Source organism: Frieseomelitta varia, unplaced genomic scaffold (genome assembly GCF_011392965.1).
Source record: "Frieseomelitta varia isolate USP_RPSP 00005682 unplaced genomic scaffold, Fvar_1.2 scaffold_224, whole genome shotgun sequence".
NCBI classification, from domain to species: Eukaryota; Metazoa; Arthropoda; class Insecta; order Hymenoptera; family Apidae; genus Frieseomelitta; species Frieseomelitta varia.
The window spans coordinates 211,094-227,963 of NW_025109951.1; the positions used below are offsets into that span (position 1 = coordinate 211,094).

At 33.5% G+C, this 16,870-nt stretch overlaps 1 protein-coding gene across 4 annotated transcripts in view; it reads right to left on the minus strand.

Moving 5' to 3' along the window:
* Window positions 1–15,917, minus strand: part of LOC122527532 (calcium-transporting ATPase sarcoplasmic/endoplasmic reticulum type-like) — a 58,986-nt gene extending 43,069 nt beyond the window's left edge. Inside the window, exons 1-2 of one of the 4 annotated variants that reach the window (XM_043651801.1) lie at window positions 15,484–15,917; window positions 11,150–11,341 (exon numbers count right to left, since the gene is read on the minus strand). In XM_043651801.1, coding sequence (XP_043507736.1) covers window positions 11,150–11,267 — 118 coding nt within the window. In that variant the 5' untranslated portion in view covers window positions 11,268–11,341; window positions 15,484–15,917. Of the gene's footprint in view, window positions 1–11,149; window positions 11,342–11,846; window positions 11,934–12,312; window positions 12,434–13,846; window positions 14,069–15,483 lie in introns of those variants that run through there. The other 3 variants (XM_043651802.1, XM_043651803.1, XM_043651800.1) reach the window with 3 other exon arrangements.
* Between the last annotated feature and the right edge of the window lie 953 nt (window positions 15,918–16,870).

Sequence of the window (16,870 nt, forward strand, 5' to 3'; positions counted from 1 at the left end):
GCAAATTGTAACATATAGAATGTTTCATTCTTATCCAGCAAAATCGTAGAACATTCAGCATGTTCTACAATTAAAAATAAGAAAAACTTTATATAAACATAGGCTCGTAAATGCTTTACTAAAAAATTGTAACAGAGGTACTAAAATTATAGATTTATTCAATCAACTGATACTAATATACGTAGCACTATAACATACAATAACATGACCCCTAATAATAAACAGAATTAAATATTGTCAACATTTCCATTATATTTATGAATTGAATGAAAAGCCAATCATATATAATTTTGACGTTTCTATTATAACTTTGTAGTAATGTAATTACAATCCTATGTTTATATAACAACTTTTTGCTTATTTTTAATTATAGAACATACTGACACTGTTTGCCGAGATAAAAATGAAACACGTTACATATAACTAGAAAAATGACTTCATATAGAAAGAAGTATTTCTTTTCAATCAAATATATAACTAAATATACACACACACACACACACACACACACACTATACATACTATAAACTAAAAGTTTCGTTAGTCCATAGTTTCAAGAGTTTAAAAAGAAGTCGGTTCAAGTCTTAAGATGATCAGCTTTTAATAAAAGTCCAAAGAACAATTTTAAAAATTAACACGGATGGGTTTTTTTCCATTTACGAGTATTTTTGAAAGAATTAAGTAAACATGTATGCAAATTTTCAAAGCGTTGCAATACTATTAATATCATTATTAATAAAATTTTTAGAAGTTAGTATTTCTTACAAGTGTGATAATTTGTAAAAAGTCCACCCTTGTGAAGTGAAACCTGAGACATATATATATATTCCCGCTCAAAAATCACAGAACACTTTTATTTTTAATATTTACTACATATTATGGATATGTATAGATATTTTATATTTATTGTATTTAATTATACCCTATGTATTCTATTCAATTTTAATTTAAAATTAAATGTATTTTGTATTTAATTTAATTTTATTATATATATGTATTTTAATGTAATAATACAATATACTAACAGAATTTTTGTTGTATAAAGTATGTTTTATATTTATTCTATTTAATTATATTGTATATTGCACATTGTGTATATAATTCACATCTTTATATTGTAAATATTGTATTTATTGTATATAATTGTGCAAATAAAGTACTTGTCCTAAAATTTCTGACCAAGGATATATACATATCTCGCTTCTTTTTTTCTCTGTATACTTTGCAAGGCTTTTGGGGATATTTTTCTTTCCTTTTCCAACAATTTGTTAAAAATATACTGCTTCATTTCCAAACAATGCAGCACAATTGAAATACGTGTGTGTCTCATCCTTTAGGTATTAATATTCATATGTTCAATTTATACCACTATATATCACTATTCACGTATCATGCCATTTTATTGCGCTCAACTTCATAAATTAAAACGCACAAAAGAATGACAACTACAAACATTAGATGCAGCTTCTTTTTAAATTTTCTTTGAAATTTATAATTATTCTTTACAACGCTTTCTTAACATAAGTAAATTCGTAAATACAAGATCTTCTTTATAATACAAGAGGCGCTTTGAAATATTCTATTAAAAGTTGAATTGAACTACTTCGGACGGAAGCCACCGATAGGAACGTGTTTACTTTATAAGCGACACGATTGAACTAGAGACAATCACACACGTAAACAAGTGCATTTCAAGGACAAAGGCCCCCAATTTATATAGGTTGACAACACAGTGGTTCCAACGATTTCAAATTTGATGAACGAGCCTCTCATGCGTTATATCGTCGATTTGTTATCAAACAAAGAGAACATCCATCCTGTTATTTACATGTTACCTTGCTGTCTCCCGCGCGATATCCGGCTAGAATTTATCCCCAGCGAAAAGATAGTCGAGACCCATTTTGCATCGTACGTTGGTACACTGTCGCCACGTTGGCGGACTTTCAACCAGAAATTAAAAAGTTGCTCGTAACACGGCAGCCGAAGGGAGAAACGGCTCGTTTACGAACACCTACATGTCCACACCTTCCCGACTTCGAATATTTCTGGAACGAACCGCGAAACACAACACGCGCCCGTATATTCATCATCTTCGCAAGCAAGGGAGGACCACAGGGGACGGTACGACAAAAACCCATTTCGATTAATTTTCGTAGTTTCACCTTAGCACTTTTTCATACCGTAAATTCGGATAAGCTTCGTCAAGCACAGTACTGCTATCACTTAGAATTAGTCCCGCGTCTTGCAGACCACAATTACTAGACTGCGGACTTTCGTGCAAATTCATATTTTTACAAACGCAAATTTATAAAATGGAAAACTCAGATAGAAGATTGATTTCTCTGCTAACTTTTATATGGAGTATTGCTTGCTTTGGATAGTTTGTATATATTTTTGCACATTACGTGCAGTCTCGTGCATCTTTTTGCACCTTCAAGTCTCTTATGAATGTATAAAAATTCACAGTCAAATAATTATTAATATTTGTTTCCCATAATAAGTTGAAGTTTCTATGTCTAGGATACGAAATAATGAAGTTCCGAAAAAGTAAAGTTTGTTTGGCCTTGTATAATACGTGTTTCGTTGTTTAAATAAATGAAAAATGATGGAAACATTTTTAAAATTTTTCATACACTACGAACTCTGCTCTCTTTAATTAAAATCTCTTGACTGGTATCGGTTTAAAATATTCCAGAAAAATAAAGTTTTATTATGTTTTTGATTGCAGTTGTCTCTTCATTCAATTTAAAATACTTAAACATTACTTCATAACAGTTTAATAACAACAATTGAACTAAATGTTTGTGCACTTGTGAGAGTAGCATACAAAATTTCATAAATTAAATTAAATTTTTTTTTACTATTATCGCTTCATTAAGAGTAGGCTTTTATTATTATTATTATTATTATTATTAATATAGTTTTGTTAAGAGTATTAGTTTTGATTGTTATTATTATTATTATTACTTTATTTATTTTATAATAATTAAATTAATTTTATAAATAATACAAAATTTGACGACTGCAATAAATTTCTGATTTAGATTCCATTTATTTAATTATATTCATAAAAATATAATTCCACATAAATATCCAATTCTAATAGGTTTAGAATTTTACTTAACAATTTTACTTAAAAACTTCACGGTAAACATTTCGACGTATCTTGAAAAATGAAAAGATCCCAGATAGAACCGTCAGAACGACAGAATCTATTGTAAGAAGAAAAATAATTCTTCCAGCCTGTGTGAGGTATGTACTTTTGTGTTCTGAATGAAAACAAAAGGCGAGAAGATGAGTCACGTCTCGTCTTCACGAGAGCTACGACTGGATCATCGAAGGAAGAGTGGAAAATAGTGACAAGTTGGGGATTGAAACATCGTGAGCAGAGATTAGATAGCTTATCGGTCGCGTAAAATTGGGCTGGCGTAATTAAACAAGCGAAACAGCGAATCAAAAGACAATAGTCGATAATGTTGAAACGTAACGCGGTGTATTAACCCCAGTTATGATATCGTTTATCGAATTTTCATAATTGATCGTAATAAGGCTTCAAGAAGATACTTTTAATTGACGTATGCTCTGTATTTGTATTAAGAAGTATGCTATTATCAATTCTGACTGTCGAAGATAGATTTTTAACGAATCAGTCGTCTGTTTAATCTCGTTGGTCCCGTTGTTTTTGTACAGTCGAAATTCAACTATTAGAACAAATCCACTTATGTACACAAATAATGATACATACGTAATTTTATAAAAATACGACGATTGAAGTAAAGATTAAAAAGTAATAAAATTATTTGTAATCTAGTGTGACATAAATGAATTTTGAAGTAAATTTGTACCTATTTCATCGGAATTAATTAATTTAATTTAAAAATATAGTAATCTCGAAAATAGAGTGAGTTAAATATATATTTTTGTAAAAAGAAATTTTATATATATTTAGAAATTAAATATTCATTGTATTTGTTTATGTCTAATAATTTATATAGTGCAACAATACATAATATATTATAAATTATAAGATTATAAATGAGACATTGTAAGTTATAAGAAAACTTAGTGAATTCTTGTTTTCAAATAAATAAAAATAATTATTATAATTTACATATAAATAATACTATATTCGAATAAAAATAACGAATCACAATGTCAGGAACATACAGCATCGTAAATAATTGGACATTTAGTGCAATTTCATTAAAAGGCTAACATTCTAATGTTTCGTCAATTGTAATTGGCAAATGTTTTTTTATTGATAATTTTTAAATTTCACATTCATTTTTACCAAACAGCTGATACTTTGCAAAATCTATATAAAACTTTTCAATGTGATTGAAAACATATGTTTCAATCATTTCAATAATGAATGGATACTTGTAACCGCTCTACAGAGTCTTCAGTCACCTAATTGTTATAATTAAACCACAGACACATATTAAATATCCAAAGTACAATATTATACATAATTATAATTATACATAATATAATAAATGATATAAATGTCCGTTTAAGTCTTACTTTTGTAATTGCTTTTATAAAAATATAAATTTGCACAAACATCTATAGATAATACTAATAATAATATTAGCTGCTCTTTTTATCAATATCTATTAACTGTCAAAGATTCGTTTGACTTGTATTTTATATTGCAAATGTATCTTAACATTAGAACAACCGTACCAAAATATGATAATAATAAATAATCAACAATAATTAAAATAAGTAAATTTATACAATTATATTTCTGTCTAAAGAGAAATCAATTAACACGTTGAACTCTAGCTCTATACTTTCATTTTTAATAACCTTAAAATTTTAATTTCTAATATCAGGATATCATTTCTTTTATTTTGAACAAAATTATCCAGCTGTTTCCTTTTATTTTCTATTAATTTTGATAAAAATAATCGTATCTTTTAAGCCAAGCCTGCCGAATTGGCGGCTGCAACCCCCGTGACTCGTATCTTTATTTTGTTTCTTTCTCTTTCAGACCCTGCATAAACCCCACCATTACCAGCTTTTTATAACCAAAAATAAAAATACTTCCGCATTGACTTTATTAAATAAAATATGATAAGGTAATATAAGAACATGTAATAATAATTAATTGTTGAGATCCAAGTCCACTCGTAAATTATAGAAAGTTGAATTATGGATTATAGAAATGAATCGCCATCAACACATGTATGAAAAGAGATTATAAAAAAAAGTACTTTTTCTACATAAAGTGACAAAGTTAAAAAATTAAGCCAAATATACGTAATAGAATTTGCACATGCTGGGAGGATTCTGGTTAGGATTCAGAAAAAAAGAAGAGGAAGAGCTACTCTTGAAGTGCTGAACTCACGTGGCCCTTGGAGGAAAAGAAATTCGACCTTAGGCCTGTTTCAAGCAATTGGTAAAAAAAAAATTTGCAATCCGTCGTACTGACAGATTTGGTTATTTCAGTGTTAAGTAACATATCGTTGGTTCTACACTTCATAATTGATATAAATAACGAACGGTGGCATTCGATAGAAATGAGATCAGCCACGAAAGAGTTTCGGCTAATAGGATGGAATTAATCCCAGAATTCAAATACAACCCCGGCTCAAGATCCAATTTTAGCGTTTAACGTTCCCAGACGCACTATGTTCTTTCCAACTATCAAAGATCGTTGTGCAAGCAACGTAACCGTGTGTAGCCTTGTCTATTCGATTAATGTGCCGGTTAGTAATGCTTCTTGGACGATGAACGAATTAAAATGCCGTCGTTCAACGATTATAGAAACCGTGGTCTGGTAGATGACCAGAGCTCTAAGAGAAATAGATCCAGTTGCTCTCTATATTTTATTTTCGTGGACGAAAGACGATATTTCGAGACCGTTTCTCTTGTCTAAGATTTCGTGGTTTTTCCTTGTAAATCGTGAATTTATGAAACCGTAAATTTAAAGATTATTTTGAATTTATAGTTTCTTTTTGTTAGATCACAGAAATTTTAGTTATACTTTGGAAAAACAAACCACAAAATGGGTTTCACTCGATCGTTTGAGCACTTGAAACTATTAAATATTTAAAAATTTAGTGTTTCATAACAAAGTGTATATATTCATTTTTAAACATTTTTCAATATTACATTACAACATTATTCAATACAACAAAAAATGTTATTTGAATTTCTAATAAATAAATTAATTATGTTTTAACCATTCCAAATTATCTGTACCATATTCTCGTACATACTAAACACTCAAATATTGAAAGTTTATATTGAAAGTTTATATTGAAATGAGATTATGCAAATTCGAAGATACTTCCTAAACATTGCAAATGTAATCATCAAAAAATAATTTCTTTTAAAGGGGAAAGATATTTATATTCGATTGAAATGAAAAACTGGCAAATCATTCCAGTGTTACTTCATATACAGAGTGTCCTTTAACTGCAAATGCTTAATCTGCAGGCAAAAAGAAAACAAAAATGTTATACAAAATTCGACACCAAATACTTTTGTTACAAAAAAAAATATTGTACATGAAATATGTAAGCCGCGACACATTTTCCAGAGTATAAAAATTAATTGCATTATTTTGTCAGAGAAATTAAATATGTGTTTTATCAGGTGCTAACAATTTTGTGTACAATAAAAACAATTAGTTCAATAAAAAATAATTAGTTCCTAGTATTTTTAATTCCTCACTCTGAAATGTTCTTATGCTGTGATACAAGCTTGGTTACGATGAATAAGTAATAACATTACGAAGTTTTTGACAATTTTACTTTAACACTAAACGCTCAGTCGAATCACTTTAAAAATTTGATTAAAAATTCTGTATTCATTGTTATTTCTTCGTTCATTTAACATAATGACAATTCTTACATATAATTCTTTTTTTATTATTTACGTTATTTTTCCTATATTAAATTGACAATTACCTACATATATTCCTTTTATAAAAGTATGATCTTTATTTCATAACTAGTTATTTAATCGAATTTGAAGTGCTCCATAAATAAAAATGATAAAAAAGAAATGTATTACTATCTCTTTTATACACGCAATATTTGTTCATAATTCTGTAACAAAATGTTTGCTGATGAAATTTATATAACATTTTTTCTTCTTGTTTACTCGTAAAACTAAGCTAACAATCTAAATTTGGGATATCCTGTATAAAGATAAAAAATAGGGCAATCTTTTATATGCCAGTAAAGATGTATAATCCTTTGATAATCGACGAAGAATAATTAAAAATGAACCTTGTCATGTGAACATTGTCATGATCTTTGAAACTATGAAAGGAGATTTCCTGTCCAAGTATAACAATGTAAATCGAGGAATAACGCAAATTCAGCGATTAAATACACAACTTTGTTAATAAAATTCAAATCGAAAAGTACAGATTTTGTATTTTTTAGATTATTTTTACTCTTACGAGCAGACTATGCAATGCTTCCAGAATCAAATATTTAAAATCTTCTGCCATTCTTCCACGAATTCTTCGAAACTCGATCAAAAATTCCATCGTTGTGAATAATATGATAACTTCAAAGAACTCTCGATTAGTACCAAAGCCAACGAAACGCAATAAAAAATAAACGGATTTCTCGATATGTCATGTAATCAGGATCATATAATCAAAAGTTTGCACCTTGAATCAATAAAAGGCATGACGATCGCGAAACCAGAACACTATTCTGACTCGCAAAATGTAAATCGAGAAATACGTCGCTAAGAATCAATGACCATCACAAATCGACGACTGGTAATACAATAATCGCTGACTTTTCAAATAGATGTCATTGATGACTAAGCAAATGTCTCACTAGCTATAATCGAAAATTATAGTGATTTCAGTTAATTCATACTTCTTGTTTACATAAGGTAATTATATCTATTATCATAAGGAAATTATATTTTTTCAAATCGTGATATAGTATGCCAGAATATACAGCTGGACATTAACTATGAAATTAGAAGGATGATACTTGTAAAATTTGAAATGAGTACATATTAGGATATTTACAAAAAACGTAAATTAAATAATAAATTGTAATTATTAATATTTATAAAATATATTAATAAATTTGTTAAGTTTTGCAATTGTAAAAATTTGTTAAATAATGTTAAAAACCCTTTTGAATCTAAAATTCAAATAGATGAAAATTCTAAAACTTTATACAATGTTATAATAAAATTCTCGTTTTCATATCCACGTTTCGTGACTATTACTTTCAATTCTAATGTCCGTATTATTAATTTTTTATGAAGATTCTAAATGATTATAATTTTAAATGCAGTTCGTGACTAACAGATTACAGATGCAATTAAATACAATTTCATATTTTTGGGGACATAATTAAAAAAGAATTAAAAACTTCGTTCGAAAATCATTTTACGTATTAAACGTTACGCTGTACTTCGAATATTCTACATATATATATATTTTTTTTTATACAATATGTACCGTTAAATCGCCTATTAATGCACAAAATTTCTCCACTATAACTTTTGAAAATTCCCTGGATCATCGTCTTACGTATAAACACAAAATTCTATTTCCTTATATATGACAACGCTCTAGTATTTATGGACGGAAGTGACTAAACTCGAATTCTGAAAATCTTGACAAATATCACTACGACTTTCAACCATTTCACGCCATTTGCTTCGAGAGTTTACTTTCGCCAACGCGACGATGGCAAAAATGATAGTCCGTGACAGTCTCTCGAAGCCAACGATGCACCTCAAATGCAAACCATTATCTGCGTTTTATCGAGCTCTCGTAGAATCGAGATCGTTTTTAGATCGCGTAAATCACCGCGATTATTTATCAGCGTTGTTCGAGGAGCGCGAGAAGAATATGTATCTGGCATTCGATGTTTAGCCAACTAAACAAGCGTTCTGGGAAAATAAACGACGGCTACCACGTGCGACTGCTCGGCTTGGTTAATTCGGCACGGCGCTATCGATAACCAAAATAGAAAAGAATTCGTCGAATATTAACAAATCCTTTTCCCGTGTCCCGCGAGCATCGTTTCAAATATTTTTCGCTGATCGTTGGGACTCGTATGAATCGTAGAATCGATTCGATGGCACGTCAACTGGTTCCGATATCGAATTGGAAAGTACTCGCGACAAAGACAACAGGTGTATGTGTCACGTTGTTGCAAACCTCTTCAACGATTATTCGCAGAGAATCCTGACTGGTGGATTAAGGACACTCGTGTGCATTCAATAATGACTGGCAGTGTTGCGTCGTTGAATATTCTGTTTCGTTGAACGTGATGCTGAAGTAATATATCCAGGATGTAATACGTATCAAAAGTGAACAGAAAATATTAAAAATATTATAATAATATAAGGGAATTTTCCCCAGTCTATCTTTGCAAATTAACTACTTGGGAAAAACATCTTTGTTAAATAAAAATTTTCTTAAAAACCAAGTCCACGGTAAATTGAAACTAAATTCAATTACGAAGTTAAATTAGAAAAAAAATTAAAAGAATGAAAAACACGAAATAACTCAATTTCTTGAAGTAGAATAACTCGCATTCCTATAATTGCAATACAGAAACGTTGATTCAGGAAGGTTAAAAAATAAAAAAAACTAGTACGAGAGAACCCGCGTAATCTATTCGATTCAGAAAAGAAAATTTCAAACAGAGAATTGATGGAACACGTGTACGAAGAATAATTCTAGTAACGATAAATTAATCAAAACTTTCAAATATACCAGCGATTCTTCAGATTTAAATAGAGGATAGATGAAAGAAATGTTAGCAAAGTAAGTCGCGCTTTCTTTCGATAAATATCATAATCCATCGGCGAGCACTTTCAATGAGAAAACCGCATTAAATTGCGCGTGATCGTTCGTTAAATGCGTCTCGAATCGATTTTGCGTCAATCCGCAGGTATCCCAGGCTGCTTCAGAAAAGGTGCAACGCATATCTTCCGACTGGTCGTCCATGAATGCCACGATACTAATGATTCAAGGCCACTATTGACAATCCACGACCTATTATTATTTTCAAATGCAACATCGAGCTACGAACAACCTTGCTTGGTTTTTCTCGTTTCCTACCACATTTTAACATCGACTGTTAACTAAATAAATAAAAACAGAGAAAGAAAATGAAAGAAAGAATATTTTGTTTAACTGAACAGACAATATCGAAACTGGAATTTCACGTAGAAGATATAGTTTGATCGGGCAACGATTGTCATAAGTAGCTTATCGAGTTTTTATCGAAGGCTTAATTCCGTTGCTATCGTTCGATAGCAGTATCCTTTTTTTATTTGTATATATTATCAGCAGAATGATCGTTACTTCAATAACTCATGAATATGCATGAGACTAGAATTTAAATAAAACGATTTTTAAACTGAACGTTCAAATATATTTCAAAGTACAAGTAATTTAGAATTTTCAGAATATTAGTTTCAATATTCTACGAATATGTTACTCTGTAAAAAAATTTCTTTAAAATATATTTGCCGCGTGCACGTGTAATATTTCTAGCTATTGTATAAAATAACATAAAGAAATATCTACAGTCCTTTCAGTAACATCAGAATTATTCGAACAATAATTGCATTACATCGGATGAAAGGCACCCTCATAAAAGTGGAATAATAGCGTTCAGAAACAACGGAATGATTCAGGGCATTTTACCGATGCGAGCCATTCGAAACATTTGAACACGTGTACCAGAGAACTGGCGATGGAGTCCATATAGTGGGGATAAGCTCGCGCGTTAGGCACAGACCAATGCTAACGTCTAGTCGATAAAGTTGACTATTACCGCGTTGCTCGAGCAAAAAGTCAAGCAAATACGTTCGCAATATTCTGACTGCGTGTGTTCGAGTTTTTGTTTCTTGAATTCTCTACACGTGACAAAAGTACGATCTCTAATTTTCTTTATCTTTTATCATAATTCGTTTTCATTTGTAAGTTGATTACTACAAATAGAACATCATGTCACCATTTTCTAAATCTATTACATTTGAACAATAAACAGTATTTAATCCTTATTTAGGTCATCATCCTAGAAACTTAACATCAACATTTGTAATGTACGTAAAGTTTATGACTACTAAGAGCAAAAACCATTCTATCATATTGGAGTGTGAGACGGCGTATAAGAGTAAAAAAGTTACTTACCGTTCAGACCATATTTCTCCTGATTCCTCTTGACTTGATCAAGAGATAATCCTTTGTCAGGATCAACATTAAAGTAATTTAACACCTCGTCCACTGTTTTGCAATGGCCGTCCTCCATGGTTACCTCTGTATTAGTACTTCACTAATCTTATCTGTTCAGTGGCTGTCCACGTTCATTCACACTGCAGTCTTCTGTAATTCAAGCAGACAATTACAGTTTACTTACTTATTGCAATTACTTGTTTATTTCGATGAATATTCATCATCCTCATAACATTCACAAATAAACTGTTATTCATACAATGGATATTAACTACAAATGATACACAATATATAAAACTGAGATTACTAAAGAAACGTACAAACAACGAAGACGAATATTTTTAGGTGCTTTAACTCCAACCGTTTCAAAAAACATTGAAACATAACCAAGGAGGAGAATAATCCTCTGGATAAGAATACTTAGGAATATTCCATAATTCCGCGAAAATTCACAATTTCCAAGTTCCAAGAAAGTTCCAAGAAAGCGGAGCTTCGACAATAACGAGGAAAAATCACCGCGTGGTCGCCAACTGCGAGCCAAACCTCTTCAGGTTAAATCCATCGTGGAACGCAACATTCCAAGGTGTACGCGCCGTGATTTCCCCTGATCATTCGGCACGAGACACACGGAGGTTAGTAACAGAAGTAAACTCACCGGGGATCAGTACGAAGTATTTGTTTCGGCGACGTGTCACAGAGAAATTACGTTACGGCTGTCGAATATTTAGGTTAGCTACAGGTCCTTAAGATGCACTCAAGCACACAGTGAGAGAAAGAGAGAGAAAAGAGAGAACGAGAGATGGGGGAGGAAAGGAAAAGAGAGAAAGACGAACAAGAGGAAAAAAAAGAAACGAAACGAACTGGCACGAACAAAGTTGTGAGACACTGAAATGAAAAGTTCTACGGCCGGTCGACGACGTATCACGACACGCGAGCACAGAAACTTAAGACGCACGTCATTTTCTCAACGGTATATTTCCTCTAAATGCTAAGCAAACCTCCTCTTCCGTAAGACTGACACGGCGAACGGCAAATCATTGCACACGTGCGCCACCTCGTGGAATGCGCCATTAACAAGTTGCAACGTAGTTGCCCGCGCGCCGTCTGTAATTCCAACTTACTCGTGTATATTCGACGAACTGACGATTCCTTTACGCGTTACGATTACGCGATATGGATGTCCCTGTACTTTCGAGGCTGCGACGTTTTTACGAAGATAATTCGTTCGTTCGCTAACGAGTTTCCCGAAAATCGCGTCGCAGCGCGGCGCATCACACAGTATGAAAATGCGTGCGAGTCGAACGAACTGAGCATGTGGAGCGACGCCATTGGCTGGACAGCGTTCGTCAAGTATGACGCACTCAGCTATTTTCAGTCTTCTGCTAGTCTATTTCCTTGGCGCGTATTTTAAGACATTCAAAGGACATCGCTGTGTATTGTCGTTATATAACCTTATATTGCTCTTATAATTTCATTTCGGCAATTTCGCGACCGATGATTCGCGGCAAAATGTTGCCCGTCAATTGAAAATCTGAACGATCAAACGAAGCGTGTAAACGAATCGACAGCGAACAATTGCTCAAGTGGTTTCGTTATATAACTAAGCAACCGGGAGTTTGCAGATTGTATGAAATTTTTGAAACTCATTACGTAACAAAGGCCCGATGACTCGAAGATGTAGATTCTTTTTTTATATATAAATATTCCTCGTTTATTTAACCGATTTAATAAGTGGAAAATCAACTTTTCGTTGATATTGAAGATTTGCTCGTTCTGTTCTTTTTAACAAGTGAAATAACATTATGTAATATATAAGTACAGTTTGCAATATCCACGTGTGTGCCTAAAATTGATTTTATATATCTTCATTCTTACGATAATTATAATTCATCAGGTAACGTTAATCGTTAAAGTAAATCCAGCATACTAAATCATTTTAAATATCGTACACCAGCAAACTTGCACAACAAAGGACAAGTACTACAATTACCACTGGTATCATTTTACTATTAATTATCCAAATAAATGTTAAAAATAAAAACAGGAAAGGTACTTGTACGAACCTCAACTCGACGATAGAATAAAATTTCGAGTTCTATAATTTCATTTCTCATTTTTTACTCCACAACACGTATGCATATTTAAATACCAAGAAAAATGAAGAGGCAAAACGAAACAAATTTGAAAAATAATTTTGTTTCTTCGTGAGTATTAAAACGACACATTAGTATGAAACATAGACGAAACTTGCATCGACGACATTCATTGGATGGTCACACGTTCAAAGTCAGCGGCAATTTAAAATTCGGACAGAGTACAAAGGTCACACACAACCAGTGTAACAAACGCCGAAGCCAAGGTTAGTGCTAAACTTAAGCGTGAATGGAAGAGCAGCAGCTAAGCCGGGTGGCTTGAACAGGGTTACGGTCGTTGGAATCGGCCAGTGACAACTTCACAATCTCCGGAACCCGATTTGTAATCCTATTTACCCGAACAAGTTCCACAACCAAAAGCCCGTGTCATCATATTATAAAAGGAAAAAAAAAAAAAAGAAATCACAAAACATCGAATCTCTCTCTCTTTCTCTCTCTACTTTCTTTCACTAAAAAAAAAAAAATCTGTAATTCAAATATTCGAAAAATCCTGTCGACTAACCCCTTCGACGTTAATGCGTTGACTCGTCCCGTGATAATAAGAAATCTGAACGAGTATCGATCATAATCAGATTGGAAATTTAAGAGAAAATCGCGCGCCAAAATGAACGGGCAGGAACAAACAGACGATTCAGGCTGGTCGATTGGGACTGCGGAACACTTGGGAACCGGTCCGAAACACCGTCCGGACGACCAGCTCGCTCGAACGCCCGGGACGCGACTAGTCGGCCAAATCGCGCGTGCCCCTGCGGACCATTTTAGCACGTCTATGACGACGACTTCCTAATTATTTTGGCAGAGATGGCCAGCAGCCACTCTTATTTCTCTACCCCTCCCATCTTTCGTCATTGCGTTCATCTCCGTCTCATCAGCTACCCCTGTCTCTTTACCAAATCCTATTCCTATTATACTTTCCTTTCTCCTCTTTTTCTTTCTTCAATCGATTGCCAACCATGTATGATTTTCTGATGAGTTTTCGTTGATATTCTAACCACTATTTTTTAAATGATTTGCTAAAATAAGTTCAACTCTAAGAAACGACTGACCTAACTGTTTCTCAATCGTTATTATTAAGAATTAATTGTTATACTGGTTCTGACTCTGATGCTTATTTAAGAGATAGATTCATGTTTGTAACGAAGCAAAGAAAAGGAATTATTTCTAACTAAAATGAGCTAAAATGTTAATGGTATATAACAGCGTTAGGCAATATACCAACGATGATATAATATTCGGAATGGTTGGCGGCGTGGCGGAACAGTTTCTATTTGAAGATAAGATGCAACACGATGGACGGACTATAAAGATAGGAAATGTAGTACGTTTGTTGGCAAACAAGTAGAGGTCGTGTTTGTATGTAACGTGAGCCTCACATCGGCACGTCCGATGAAGTAACATAGACTACGTTGGTTTGGCTGGCTACTTAAGCTAGTTGATACACTTTCAAGTAACCAACATTCGCTAGACATCAATTTAATATATATCACTAAATTTCACGTTTCGACAACGTGAAATCGAGCGTAAAACATGACGGATGAACAGCTTTTCGGCATTTCTGATACTTTCACGCGCACAGAAAACGTTCCTAAATTCATTCCTCTTGTACGATGTTATCTACGAGTATGCATATGTACTAACTTATCAAATTCTCTATACGATCCTAATCTTCAAACATAACGTGATATTCCTGGAACAAATCCATCAAATTTTTCACAATTTCGGAATCGACTTTGCTGAAACAAAATTTCCTTGAATTTCCAAATCCAAAGTCGAAGAGCCTTTCGACTTTTGTCACTTTACACCGATCGAAACGTATCAAGAACCGATCAAACACACATGAAGTCCTTTTCGAGATGCATTTAGACATTGACGAAGTATGGCGATCTCTCGCTATAGCTATCCATCATTGAAAGATCCACAATAAAACGGTTCACGGCTTTTCTCGGCTTAGCTTTATCGGTCACACAACACTGAGCTCGTCTTTGATCGTCGTCTCCTCTTTTACCGTTCTCATCGATTTTTTTTTTTTTCGCATCACACTGTGTACATCTATCGTCGTCACAAAAACACTATGAGTGTCTCGGGGGAGTGTCTCCTGTGTTCACCAGTTGGTTGTGCTCACGCGGCAAGCAAACTTACCAATGCTTCTTCCTCTAGTACTTGTTCCGCTTGTCGTTTCCTCACCGAATGGATTTCTTGAACGAAACCGGCACCGGTGCGGCTGGGTCCCGGTCGCACTTTGCGATTCTACGATCGGCCGCGCGTTGCTCTCGTGTTGTACAACCGACCGATATAGAAAAATACCGACAAAAGAGAATAAAGTAAACTAAATAGAAGGCGACGGATATATCACACTGCGGCGAACTTTGCAAGGCCTCTCTCTTGCGCTGATACGACGACGATCCCGATTACTGATTCGCTACTCCTCCCTGAACATCGTATCGTGAGAACGCGCGGTTTCCTTTGATTCTTCTGCTTTCTTCTTTACATGAAGGGTGTCGAGGGCGAAAACAAACAAACATTCAAAGGGCAACGCCTGCGCTGCTCAACGAAACGAAGCGACGTACCTCGCCGAAATTCCTTTAAATAGTCCGTAGGCGTCGCTACCTGGCGGCGAGACATCGAACGAGGGAAAACTCTGGCCGGAAGCCAGTGGTCCCGGCGGCTGCTGCACAGCCTCCCAGTTTGTTTCTCATCGCAGTTTTTTCCATCTAACCTTCGAATTTCACCAGTACACGCTCGAAACCAGCTAGCGATTGTCCGCTATTAATCAGCTCTAAATGCCTGCCGGTGGAATTACAATCCATAAACAAAAGAATGGATGTACGATCGCTGGAAGTAGTTCGGTCCAGCGACTTCCGGGATCAGGACACCAAGCTCGCCATTACGGACATTCTACGAGTTGATTTTGCCACGAGCGTTTTGTTTCACGTAGATTTTCTGGGTGAAATAAATCATTCGTACTTCTGTTTCGTGCGTGTAAAATATTATAGAACGAGTGTAAAATATTATAGAACAAGTGTAATTTGAAATGATGGACATGTCAAAATCGACTTACAGAGTAATAACGAAAGGGTTGGTTTTATTTACAATGGAATGCCAAGTGGTATTTCCAGTACTTCATTCTTTTGGAAATGATTTTGAAAGTTTATAATTAGATATATATATATATATCATTGAATTCTGTCTTATAAGATATAAGACAGAATTCAATAACCTCAAATACAGGTGTGACGAAGGAGCTCAAGATCCTATAAGCGGCAGTTCCAAACATTTTAAGATCTTTTTCAAACTAACATTGAATCATCATTTCTATTCCATCAAATTCTACATTCTTCTAAAAGTAAAGGAAAGAAGAGTAATTAAATTTCCTTTCATCTCTAGCAACATTGGTTTTACTTTTCTTCGTCGACATCCCTAATTAAATCAAGAGATTTCTATTTCGAAAAACTCCAGATCCAAAACTTCCAAAACTTGCACCCTACAATCGAGATCGTAGATTTTACTTGTCGGTAGGAGGACACGT